Genomic DNA, 13,516 nt, shown 5'->3' with positions numbered 1-13,516 from the left:
GCCTTCTGTGACATCGGGTGGTGTAGGTGTCCTGGAGGGCAGGTAGTTTGTGCCCGGTGATGCATTGTGCAGACCTCACTACCCTCTGGAGAGCCTTACGGTTGTGGGCGGAGCAGTTGCCGTACCAGGCAGTGATACAGCCTGACAGGATGCTCTCGATTGTGCATCTGTAAAAGTTTGAGTGTTTTTGGTGACGAGCCAAATTTCTTCAGCCTCCTGAGGTTGAAGAGGCGCTGCTGCGCCTTCTTCACCACACTGTCTGTGTGGGTGGACCATTTCAGTTTGTCCGTGATGTGTACGCCGAGGAACTTATAACTTTCCACCTTCTCCACTACTGTCCCGTCGATGTGGATAAGGGGCTGCTCCCTCTGCTGTTTCTTGAAGTCCACGATCATCTCCTTTGTTTTGTTGACATTGAGTGTGAGGTTATTTTCCTGACACCACACTCCGAGGGCCCTCACCTCCTCATCAAGCCTACCACTGTAGTGTCGTCTGCAAACTTGATGATTGAGTTGGAGGCGTGCATGGCCACGCAGTCATGGGTGAACAGGGAGTACAGGAGAGGGCTGAGAATGCACCCTTGTGGGGCCCCAGTGTTGAGTATCAGCGGGGTGGAGATGTTGTTACCTACCCTCACCACCTGGGGGCGGCCCGTCAAGAAGTCCAGGACCCAGTTGGGCAGGGCGGGGTCGAGACCCAGGGTGTCGAGCTTAATGACGAGTTTGGAGGGTACTATGGTGTTAAATGCTGAGCTGTAGTCGATGAACAGCATTCTTACATAGGTATTCCTCTTGTCCAGATGAGTTAGGGCAGTGTGATTGCGATTGCGTCGTCTGTGGACCTATTGGTGCGGTAAGCAAATTGGAGTGGGTCTAGGGTGTCAGGTAGGGTGGAGGTGATATGGTCCTTGACTAGTCTCTCAAAGCACTTCATGATGAAGGAAGTGAGTGCTACGGGGCGGTAGGCATTTAGCTCAGATACCTTAGCTTTCTTGGGAACAGGAACAATGGTGGCCCTCTTGAAGCATGTGGGAACAGCAGACTGGGATAAGGATTGATTGAATATGTCCGTAAACACACCAGCCAGCTGGTCTGCACATGCTCTGAGGACGTGGCTGGGGATGCCGTCTGGGCCTGCAGCCTTGCAAGGGTTAACACGTTTAAATGTTTTACTCAAGTTGGCTGCAGTGAAAGAGAGCCCACAGGTTTTGGTAGCGGGCCGTGTCAGTGGCACTGTATTGTCCTCAAAGCGAGCATTATGGGTAAAAAATAACCCTGTTGATGGTGTTCATGTCACCTGATTCAAATCAAATCAAATTTATTTATATAGCCCTTCGTACATCAGCTGAAATCTCAAAGTGCTGTACAGAAACCCAGCCTAAAACCCCAAACAGCAAGCAATGCATGTGAAAGAAGCACGGTGGCTGGGAAAAACTCCCTAGGAAAAACTCCTGAGAAAGGCCAAAAACCTAGGAAGAAACCTAGAGAGGAACCAGGCTATGAGGGGTGGCCAGTCCTCTTCTGGCTGTGCCGGGTGGATATTATAACAGAACATGGTCAAGATGTTAAAATGTTCGTATATGACCAGCATGGTCAAATAATAATAATCATAGTAATTGTCGAGGGTGCAACAAGCACGTCCGGTAAACAGGTCAGGGTTCCGTAGCCGCAGGCAGAACAGTTGAAACTGGAGCAGCAGCATGGCCAGGTGGACTGGGGACAGCAAGGAGTCATCATGCCAGGTAGTCCTGAGGCATGGTCCTAGGGCTCAGGTCCTCCGAGAGAAAGAAAGAGAGAAAGAGAGAATTAGAGAGAGCATATTTACATTCACACAGGACACCGGATAAGACAAGAGAATACTCCAGATGTAACAGACTGACCCTAGCCCCCCGACACATAAACTACTGCAGCATAAATACTGGAGGCTGAGACAGGAGGGATCAGAAGACACTGTGGCCCCATCCGATGATACCCCCGGACAGGGCCAAACAGGCAGGATATAACCCCACCCACTTTGCCAAAGCACAGCCCCCACACCACTAGAGGGATATCTACAACCACCAACTTACCGTCCGAAGACAAGGCCGAGTATAGCCCACAAAGATCTCCGCCACGGCACAACCCAAGGGGGGGCGCCAACCCAGACAGGAAGACCACGTCAGTGGCTCAACCTACTCAAGTGACGCACCCCTCCCATGGACGGCATGGAAGAACACCAGTAAGTCAGTGACTCAGCCCCTGTAAAAGGGTTAGAGGCAGAGAATCCCAGTGGGAAGAGGGGAACCGACAAGGCAGAGACAGCAAGGGCGGTTCGTTGCTCCAACCTTTCCGTTCACCTTCACACTCCTGGGCCAGACTATACTTAATCATAGGACCTACTGAAGAGATAAGTCTTCAGTAAAGACTTAAAGGTTGAGACTGAGTCTGCGTCTCTCACATGGGTAGGCAGACCATTCCATAAAAATGGAGCTCTATAGGAGAAAGCCCTACCTCCAGCCGTTTGCTTAGAAATTCTAGGGACAATTAGGAGGCCTGCGTCTTGTGACCGTAGCGTACGTGTAGGTATGTACGGCAGGACCAAATCGGAAAGATAGGTAGGAGCAAGCCCATGTAATGCTTTGTAGGTTAGCAGTAAAACCTTGAAATCAGCCCTTGCCTTAACAGGAAGCCAGTGTAGGGAGGCTAGCACTGGAGTAATATGATCAAATTTTTTGGTTCTAGTCAGGATTCTAGCAGCCGTATTTAGCACTAACTGAAGTTTGTTTAGTGCTTTATCCGGGTAGCCGGAAAGTAGAGCATTGCAGTAGTCGAGCCTAGAAGTAACAAAAGCATGGATTAATTTTTCTGCGTCATTTTTGGACAGAAAGTTTCTGATTTTTGCAATGTTACGTAGATGGAAAAAAGCTGTCCTTGAAGCAGTCTTGATATGTTCTTCAAAAGAGAGATCAGGGTCCAGAGTAACGCCGAGGTCCTTCACAGTTTTATTTGAGACGACTGTACAACCATCCAGATTAATTGTCAGATTCAACAGAAGATCTCTTTGTTTCTTGGGACCTAGGACAAGCATCTCTGTTTTGTCCGAGTTTAAAAGTAGAAAATTTGCAGCCATCCACTTCCTTATGTCTGAAACACAGGCTTCTAGCGAGGGCAATTTTGGGGCTTCACCATGTTTCATTGAAATGTACAGCTGTGTGTCGTCCGCATAGCAGTGAAATTTAACATTATGTTTTCGAATGACATCCCCAAGAGGTAAAATATATAGTGAAAACAATAGTGGTCCTAGAACGGAACCTTGAGGAACACCGAAATTTACAATTGATTTGTCAGAGGACGAACCATTCACAGAGACAAGCTGATATCTTTCCGACAGATAAGATCTAAACCAGGCCAGAACTTGTCCATGTAGACCAATTTGGGTTTCCAATCTCTCCAAAAGAATGTGGTGATCGATGGTATCAAAAGCGGCACTAAGATCTAGGAGCATGAGGACAGATGCAGAGCCTCGGTCTGACGTCATTAAAAGGTCATTTACCACCTTCACAAGTGCAGTCTCAGTGCTATGATGGGGTCTAAAACCAGACTGAAGCGTTTCGTATACATTGTTTGTCTTCAGGAAGGCAGTGAGTTGCTGCGCAACAACTTTTTCTAAAATTTTTGAGAGGAATGGAAGATTCGATATAGGCCGATAGTTTTTTATAATTTCTGGGTCAAGATTCGGCTTTTTCAAGAGAGGCTTTATTACTGCCACTTTTAGTGAGCTTGGTACACATCCGGTGGATAGAGAGCCGTTTATTATGTTCAACATAGGAGGGCCAAGCACAGGAAGCAGCTCTTTCAGTAGTTTAGTTGGAATAGGGTCCAGTATGCAGCTTGAGGGTTTGGAGGCCATGATTATTTTCATCATTATGTCAAGAGATATAGTACTAAAACACTTTAGTATCTCCCTTGATCCTAGGTCCTGGCAGAGTTGTGCAGACTCAGGACAATGGAGCCCTGGAGGAATACCCAGATTTAAAGAGGAGTCCGTAATTTGCTTTCTAATGATCATGATCTTTTCCTCAAAGAAGTTCATAAATTTATTACTGCTGAAGTGAAAGCCATCCTCCATTTGCGAATGCTGCTTTTTAGTTAGCTTTGCGACAGTGTCAAAAAGAAATTTCGGATTGTTCTTATTTTCCTCAATTAAGTTGGAAAAATAGGATGATCGTGCAGCAGAGGGCTCTTCGATACTGCACGGTACTGTCTTTCCAAGCTAGTCGGAAGACTACCAGTTTAGTGTGGCGCCATTTCCGTTCCAATTTTCTGGAAGCTTGCTTCAGAGCTCGTGTATTTTCTGTATACCAGGGAGCTAGTTTTTTATGACAGATGTTTTTAATTTTTAGGGGTGCAACTGCATCTAGGGTATTGCGCAAGGTTAAATTGAGTTCCTCGGTTAGGTGGTTAACTGATTCTTGTCCTCTGATGTGCCCCTGTTCCTTTAACACATCCAAACCTCATGGGGTGTGTAACAACAACATGATGGGGGCTTACTGGAAGTGGATAAGTGCACATGAACTATGGTCTTGAATGTGACCTGTCAAATCTACACCAAGTTTGACAATAAAAATGTGTTTGTTTAGAAAATGTGTTGTGTGAATGTATGCTAGTGGATGAAGATAGGTGGTTGTCAGTGGACCTCAGAAACCAACAGGAGCAGCCTTATCTCTCACACCCTGTTTGGAAATGGACTTGGCTTGACCAAACATTTCACCTCCCAGCGATGCACCCACAGGGGGAATGGGACATTCCAACTATTCCAACCCTCTCCACACCTCATCACTGGGCCAAAGACATTAAACATATTGCTATATCCTCTTTTGGCCTTAGTTAGACTTTGTTACGTTAATACCCAGCAGCTTTTGTTCATTCCCACTGGCATTCAAGCGCCAGAGCGTCAACTGTTTGTTGACCTCATAGTGATCATGTTCTGTGGGTAGGGCAGCATGAGGCACACGAGTGCTGCTCCACCTGTGTATTCATCTCAGTGTTAACCCCTGTCCACTGTCTGTTTCCCATGTTAAACAATGGTGGGGTTTTATAAGGCCTCACTAGCGAACAGGCCACACCAGGGGTAGTGGTTTACTTAACTTGCATTATAACCAGTTTACAGCTGGGAATATGAGTATGGTTGGGTACCCTACAAACCTGGGATAGACTTGCATTTGAATAAGTGAGACTGCACAATGACAAAGCTTTGCATTTATTTTTCAGACATAAAACAAATACTCTATGCCACTGATACTCAATAACCCTTTTCTACAAACAATGCCAGAGTGAATCAAACAATGCAGTCCTTTGCTATTCCTCAAATTATGCCATGAAATAAATAAAGGTACAATAACCCAATGTGGATGAATGTAATGTCTTGGATGACCTACGTCAGATGATTTCACAACAGGGAACGGGGAAGATTGACATGTGCACGTAAGGAGGTGGTAGTGGGACACAGGGTAATGAAAGCTAATGGATTATCTCTGGTCTCGTCACATTGAGCTGTAGTCTGGCCAGGGTCCCAGTGGAGGTCCGTGTAGGATGAGACAGGGTGGATGTCCTGTCTTCAACCGGCTTCTTTACATCTAATCGGCCTTGTTCATCTGCTTATCCCTCTCCTCTTTGGTGATTTGAGCTGCAAGGCAATAAGTCTAAGTCGTGAATCATATTTCCAATTCAAAAGTCAAACATACTAGAACTTATTGTTGGTGATTAATGTAGGACTGATAATACTTCACTATTTTAGACTTTATTCAGTCTAATTATTGTCTTTTTACATTTTATTTCTAGACTATATAAATATATTATTTATAATATCCGTACATTTGATCAAGTCTTACCACTGAGGAAATGACTGTTACTTCAATAACATTGGGATTAGAATAACATCTCCAGTTCAATTTGTTAATATCAAGATAGATTTTTCCAGAAATCTATAGTGTACAGATGAGGTAAAACGTGTCTTATCCTTTCACATTATCCAATATTTTGTCATATATTTTACCTTCTCGTACCCTTAAATTTAGTGAGATGGACCTTGCACATTGTTACATACAGTAATGTATAGTACATTTACATTTTAGTCATTTAGCAGACGCTCTTATCCAGATTGATTTACAGAAGCAATTAGGATTAAGTATTTTGGCACATCTTTTATTATTTTCTAATTAATACAAATGAAACAATTCTATAATAATGGGATTGACCTCAGTTATTACTGGGTGTGTGGGCTTACCTTGGGGGAAAGTGCCAGGTGCTGGGAATAAAAAGGGTAGAAGCATGACAGGACACAGCATGGTGGGGTTACAGACAGAAGGAGAGACACGTCAGAGGAGATGGATCATGTAATGGTGGCAGGATCCATTTAGAACCTTTACATGTATTCCGGTGTACATTCCAAAGGTCCGTCAGGGAGTTAATATACCCTTATGAAGACATAATGATATGTCTGTATATGTTAACATGAGATCTCAAATAGGAAGAATAGATTTACTGTATTTGCCCTCTGGAACATACTATCATTACCATGATGCATGTTCTAGAAGTAGAATTCTTCCATCTCAGATTTGATGTCCAAATGTAATATGTCATAAGGAAACCTCAAAGCATGTTTCAAATATGAGTTGGGGAGCATTCATATATTATGACATTTTCAGACATTTATATATGACTTCATATTTGATGGACACATATGTACTAAGGGTACCTGTTCCAGACAGGAAACAGAGTGAAGTACACAGGAAGTTGAAACCTTGACAATTACATCCCTATTTACGGTGGTCATAACTGTAACAATCACCATGTACACTCAGTGGCCAGTTTATTAGGTACGCCCATCTAGTACCGGGTGGGACCCCACTTTGCCTGAATTCTTCGGGATATGGAAACATTGCTGAATTGGTTTCAAGGGCCCTAACGTGTGCCAGGAAAACATTCCCCATACCATTACACCACCGCCACCAGCCTGTACTGTTGACACCAGGTAGGATGGGGCCATGGACTCATGCTGCTTACACTGATTCCTGACTCTGCCATCAGCATGATCCAACAGGAGCCGGGATTCTTCGGACCAGGCAATGTTTTTCCACTCCTCAGTTGTCCAGTGTTGGTGATCGCGTGCCCACTGGACCCACTTCTTGTGTTTAGCTGGTAGGAGTGGAACCCGGTCATCTGCTGCAATAGCCCATCCGTGATAAGGACCAACGAGTTGTTCATTCCGAGATGCCGTTCTGCACACCGCTGCGCAGTTATTTGCCTGTTTGTGACCCGCCTGTTAGGTTGCACCATTCTTGCCATTCTCCTTTGACCTCTAATGAGTTCTTTTCACCCACAGGACTACCGCTGAATGGATGTTTTTGTTTGTCACTCCATTCTCGATAAACCCTAGACACAGTCGTGTGTGAAAAGCCCAGAAGGCCGGCCGTTTCTGAGATACTGGAACCGGCGCACCTGTCACCGACGATCATAGCACGCACAAAGTTGCTTAGGTCACTTGTTTTACCCATTCTAACATTCAATCGACCAGTAACTGGAAACCTTGATACCTGTCTGCATGATTCATATAGCAAGCCATGGCCACATGATTCATTGTCTGTAGGAGCGAACCATTTTCGTGAACAGGGTGGTGTACCTAATAAACTGGCCACTGAGCATACAAGAATGACAATGGATTTGGCAGTTGGTTGGCAGGCCAGGTGTGTTAAGGAGCTCACCAGCAGAGAAAAAGTGAGTAGTGTTAGGGATACTTACGGCGAATCTCCAGCTTGCACTCCACTGCGTCTTCTCCACTGGCGTTGACTGCTTTGCACATGTACACTCCCCCGTCAAATGAGCAGGGCTTGCGGATCTCCAGGGTGAGTACACCCTGCTTACTGAACATACGGTACTTGGCCTCGTTGGAGATGTCCATCTTGTTTTTGTACCATGTCACTTTGGGCTGAGAGAGAGAGGTTACAATGTGAACTAGATTTACCTAGAGTAATGCAAATGGAAAAACAATGAAATAACGTCTATCTGCTATAACTAAGGCTCATAGTTTTTACTGGTCAGGACATGCTTGTCGTCCCCCTACAGTACTAGTAGCAGACATGATGATAATGTAATAGTCGTGCTGATTTGATGGTCATTCTGATGGTGATAAATTACTATATCATTCATGGTTAGCAGCATAGCCTTTGTCTCTGTCATTCTCGCTTGTATAGGGACACCTCACCTTGGGGATGCCTCTGACAGAGCAGCTGAGGGTGGCGTTGTAGCCTGCTATGACTGAACGGCTCACTAGAGGGTGTGTGAACTTAGGCGCCTCGGAAAAGTCATGCTCCTTGTAAGTTGGAGGCTTGTATTCGAAACCTGATGAACAGATGAACAGGTGCAGTGCTCAACTTATGTTCAGAAAGTTTATGGTTTTTACACAGGTTTTTAATGAATTTCATGTGAATTCTGCTCCTTCATAAACTCAGCAAAAAAAGAACCGTCCTTTCACTGTCAACTGCGTTTATTTTCAGCAAACTTAACGTGTAAATATTTGTATGATCATAACAAGAGACATAAACTGAACAAGTTCCACAGACATGTGACTAGCAGAAATTGAATAATGTGTCCCTGAACAAAGGGGGGGGAGTCCAAATCAAAAGTAACAGTCAGTGTCTGGTGTGGCCACCAGCTGCATTAACTACTGCAGTGCATCTCCTCCTCATGGACTGCACCAGATTTGCCAGTTCTTGCTGTGAGATGTTACCCCACTCTTCCACCAAGGCACCTGCAAGTTCCTGGACATTTCTGGGGGGAATGACCCTAGCCCTCACCCTCCGATCCAACAGGTCCCAGACGTGCTCAATGGGATTGAGATCCGGGCTCTTCGCTGGCCATGACAGAACACTGACATTCCTGTCTTGCAGGAAATCACGCACAGAACGAGCAGTATGGCTGATGGTATTGTCATGCTGGAGGGTCATGTCAGGATGAGCCTGCATGAGGGGTACCACGAGGGAGGATGTCTTCCCTGTAACGCACAGTGTTGAGATTGCCTGCAATGACAACAAGCTCAGTCCGATGATGCTGTGACACACTTCCCCAGACCATGACGGAGCCTCCACCTCCAAATCGATCCCGCTCCAGAGTACAGGCCTCGGTGTAACGCTCATTCCTTTAAAGTTAAATGCGAATCCGATCATAACCCCTGGTGAGACAAAACCTCGACTCGTCAGTGAAGAGTACTTTTTGCCAGTCCTGTCTGATCCAGCGATGATGGGTTTGTGCCCATAGGCGACGTTGTTGCCGGTGATGTCTGGTGAGGACCTACCTTACAACAGGCCCACAAGCCCTCAGTCCAGCCTCTCTCAGCCTATTGCGGGCAGTCTGAGCACTGATGGAGGGATTGTGCGTTCCTGGTGTAACTCGGGCAGTTGTTGTTGCCATCCTATACCTGTCCCGCAGGTGTGATGTTCGGATGTACCGATCCTGTTGCGGTGTTGTTACACGTGGTCTGCCACTGCGAGAACGATCAGCTGTACGTCCTGTCTCCCTGTAGCGCTGTCTTAGTCGTCTCACAGTACGGACATTGCAATTTATTTCCCTGGCCACATCTGTTCCACAGGTTCATGTTCATTAATTTTTATGGTTTGTTGAACAAGCATGGGAAAACAGTGTTTAAACCCTTTACAACGAAGATCTGTGAAGTTATTTGGATTTTTACAAATTATCTTTGAAAGACAGGGTCCTGAAAAAGGGATGTTTCTTTTTTTGCTGAGTTTGCATACACAATGACCATGTTAAATGCATAACTATTGTTTGTTTATAGTTGTGATGTCAGAGTGGTATTACTGTCATGAACGGTGCGCCAAGTATGGGAGCCCACCTGTTTTCTGGATGTAGGCACTGTCTGCTGAGAAGCAGGGCTCTAGGCTGAGGCCTACCATGTTCACAGCGTAGATACGGAAGATGTATTCATTCCCCATGATGAGATCAGCCACCACACAGTTAGTTCGCCTATATAGCTCATAGACAGTGTACCATTCCTGAAAACCAACCACATTTTAGTCAAACTCTTCATTTTTAAGTGAGACCATATTTTAGGGCTACCAAAATACTACAGAACAACTAAACCACAATGTCAGTGTAACGTGTCTTGAGAGAATGAGAATGCATGCCAACTCATATGAGTGTTTGCCAAACAAAGGGGCCCAACTGTGTTATATTTAGCAATGGGGCATCTCCGATATCCAATTGAGATATTGTTCTTTGTAACATGATAATCTCATATCTCACAGCCTGCCATTGTGAGATGGAGGAAATTAATTGGGTCTAATAATGACTTGTGTGAAACCTGAACAGGGAGCTTTTTATTTAGCCAGTAACCTTGCAGCTCAGAAGTACAATGGGTTCCCATCAGTACACAGACAAGCCATGTCCAGTATGAGGCCAAGGCTGGGGGCTAAAAACAGGGTGTGCTAGGCTTGCTGTGCTCTGGGTGGCTGCCTGGGGTGGTGGAAGGTGGCAGTTGGAGCTCAAACAAACAGGCCCAGAATGCAGTTCTCCTTGCCCACAAAGGCTCTCTGCCAAGCTGTGGCTGACTGTGTGTCACAAGGGAGGGTAAAATACCCCTCGGTGACCATGTAGCATTCTTCCCGTCACATAGTGTACATACATTAGTCAATTATGGCCATGTGTCAGAGAGCTTAGCTACCTTGCCTTGGCAATGGCATGGTTATTAAACCCAACGTTCTAACACTCAGAGCTTGGCATAGTTCACTCTGAGCCCAGCCAGAGAACTAACAGATAATTATCAGGCAGCTCGCCCTCTCTCACACACACATTGGGATGACCTCTGTGTGTCAGTTAGAAAATAAATATTAGCCTAATCATCATTTAGAATATAGATCATGCTTTCCTGAACCTGCCATGTGTGGGGCAGTGTATGATCTTCGTATAACCTTACTCATTTAATATTGTCTGACCAATATTAATTGCTAGTTTTCTGTCGTATATGAACCTCTTGCACAAATTAATGAGGAGAACATTTTCATGTTAGACACTGCCCAGCAGATTGACTCTCACCATGGTCTTCTTGTCAGCCTTCTGAACCATGTAGCCGGTTATTTCACAATTTCCATTGTCCTTGGGTGGCTTCCACTCCAGAGCCACGTTAAAGCCCCAAACATCCATGATCTTCAGTTTCTCTGGAGACCCAGGCAAATCTAAAGATAAGAAATAATATTTATCAAGTCAACATACTGTACCATAACTTTACCTTAAACTCCAATTCAATCAATCCCAGAGAAAGGTAAACCACACGGTGGGTACATGAAGAATATTGTTTACGCTGTATTTTAGGGGCAGGTGTGGTTTTGTTTCAATATCCACTGATAATGTCGACAAAGGGACCAGCTTACGGGATCTGTCAGTTTCATAGTTAACTCAGATACAGCATAAACCCGTTCTGAGTGAACTGATAGTGCCACCGATCAATCATAAAACATTTCTATTCCAAACCATTAGAGTTGTGAGGATTCCTCACCGACTATTTGAATTGAGATGCTGGCTGTGTCCTCAACATTCTCAATCTGCAGCTTGACTTCGTACTTCCCAGAGTCCTTCCTCTCTGACTTGCGGATGAATAGGATTGTGTCGGTGTCGCTGTTCCGGATGCTGACCTGCTTTGGGTTCAGAGGCTCCCCATCTTTACTCCAGGTGATCACAGGCCTAGGCTTGCCCTAAAATAAAAAATAATTGAGATTGGAAATTAAACATTCTAATATTTTTTTGAAAGACTTAACAAGATTCTGGAGGACTGCAGTACAAGTAAGTTAATATGTGTGAAATATTGGTTTTCCTCAGTAACCTACGTTTACTAAATAATCAATACAGTTCCAGGGGTGATGATGATTTCAGTACATCTCCAGACCAAGACATTTGAAATATTATATTGTTCAGATATTTGTATGGCAAATTTGAACCTAGATAAGTGTTCCTAATGAATACAGTAGATGGTGGTACATTTGGTGGTGGCCCAGACTCCTTGGCTTGTGGTTTTCAGCAGTTACTCACTGAGCTGCTTAAGAGAATCATGTCTGTATCAGTTATCAGTCTGTCAATTGCATGTGTTACTAGGATACAGTTTCAAAACTGAAGCTGTATGTATTTATAGTCTTGAGGGAAAAGCAGAAACAAATAAAGAGACATAGCGTGATTTACTGTAGTATCCTGTAGTATTTACTGTAGTGTTTTTGCAGTCATTACTGTAGTATTTACTATAGTGTTTTTGTTCAATTATTTTTGACATACAAAAGGGGGCTTTCTCCTTGAGGAAACCTACTGGACAAATACTAAAAGAGCACATTTTTCAAAACCTGTAGATAGGTAGGACTGGGGTCTGAACAGATAGTTCAGAGCCTCTGCTCTTTTCTATAACCTGTAGTGAACACAGTATGGTCTATACTTGGCATGTAGGTTTCTCACTTATGGGTGGCACAAATTGGGTTATGAGGGAGGGGAATATGAACATGAAATACTGTAGTATTACTACACATAAAAAACTAATGTTTTTGCGGACTGTAGTGTTTTGCAGACATTACTGTAGTATTTACTACAGTATTTTTGGGTGCGGATAAAACTAGTATTTACTATAGTATTCTACAGTATACTACAAAATGCTATAGCAAATACAGATGTAGGATCTTATTTGGGCCTGTTTGCTACAGCAGGAAAATAATTCTGCAGTATTAGGACATGTGAATTATTATGTGGATTTAAATTAATGGACATTTTTGTTGAAAAATGAAGCCTTTTTAAACCTCAAATACACTACAAGTGTTCAATTTCCTGCATTGCTGAAAAGTTATCCTGCAACAGGGTGGTCAAATTAAAATCTGTACTACATATGACCGAGGGATACTACAGTGTGTTTAATTCTATAGTAAGTAGGCCTACTGTAGTATTCTACAGTAAACTGTATTTTTTTCATGTGGGTAGCACTATTCCATAACTCAATGTGCACCAAAGAAAAGGAAATAGCCATTTCTAGTTCCTAAGTCATTCAACATATTTCTCTTATGGGCAAGGGCACCAGCATATATACAGTACATTCATCCTATAGAGTGTGAAGGATGTACTCTAGCTAGCCCATACCTGGAAAGGGATCACAAGGTTGATTGTCTCCTCCACTTTCTTGATGAGGGTCTGGCGGAGATTTCTAGGAATCCAGATTTTGGGTTTCTCTGTGAACAAAAATATCATAAGATGTCAATGAATAAAAGTGTTTGGGTACAATTTTGTGGTGTGCGTTTACGGGGAAAGTGGTAGACTTGAGCGGTATACCGTCTCCTCAATACTGTCAATCAGGGTTGTGAATTTGGGCTGGCTTTAGGACCATGCAGACACCTCGGAGTGGGCGGGAAGGCTGTTTGCAGTGAACAGCCCGACTTTTCTCTCAAAACAGTGCAGAGGTGGAAAATGGCTGTAAATGACTTGGTAACTGCTGTTTGACTTGA

At 44.1% G+C, this 13,516-nt stretch overlaps 1 protein-coding gene and 1 non-coding gene across 9 annotated transcripts in view; both read right to left on the bottom strand.

Moving 5' to 3' along the window:
• Window positions 1-1,745: 1,745 nt before the first annotated feature.
• Window positions 1,746-13,516, bottom strand: part of LOC115203214 (myosin-binding protein C, cardiac-type) — a 50,809-nt gene continuing 39,038 nt past the window's right edge. For 6 of the 8 annotated variants that reach the window (XM_029767667.1, XM_029767670.1, XM_029767671.1 and 3 more), the window contains 8 exons: window positions 13,155-13,243; window positions 11,545-11,740; window positions 11,085-11,224; window positions 9,886-10,045; window positions 8,242-8,378; window positions 7,779-7,965; window positions 6,265-6,285; window positions 5,223-5,664 (listed from right to left, as the gene is read on the bottom strand). In XM_029767667.1, coding sequence (XP_029623527.1) covers window positions 5,615-5,664; window positions 6,265-6,285; window positions 7,779-7,965; window positions 8,242-8,378; window positions 9,886-10,045; window positions 11,085-11,224; window positions 11,545-11,740; window positions 13,155-13,243 — 980 coding nt within the window. In that variant the 3' untranslated portion in view covers window positions 5,223-5,614. Of the gene's footprint in view, window positions 1,775-5,222; window positions 5,665-6,264; window positions 6,286-7,778; window positions 7,966-8,241; window positions 8,379-9,885; window positions 10,046-11,084; window positions 11,225-11,544; window positions 11,741-13,154; window positions 13,244-13,516 lie in introns of those variants that run through there. The other 2 variants (XM_029767672.1, XM_029767668.1) reach the window with 2 other exon arrangements.
• On the bottom strand, window positions 12,316-12,368 carry LOC115204795 (U7 small nuclear RNA). Its single transcript, XR_003880464.1, has one exon. It is a non-coding gene; the product is annotated as a U7 small nuclear RNA (small nuclear RNA).

Source organism: Salmo trutta, chromosome 12 (assembly GCF_901001165.1).
Source record: "Salmo trutta chromosome 12, fSalTru1.1, whole genome shotgun sequence".
In the NCBI taxonomy this organism is placed as follows: Eukaryota; Metazoa; Chordata; class Actinopteri; order Salmoniformes; family Salmonidae; genus Salmo; species Salmo trutta.
This window is presented reverse-complemented; position numbering and strand designations above follow the sequence as displayed.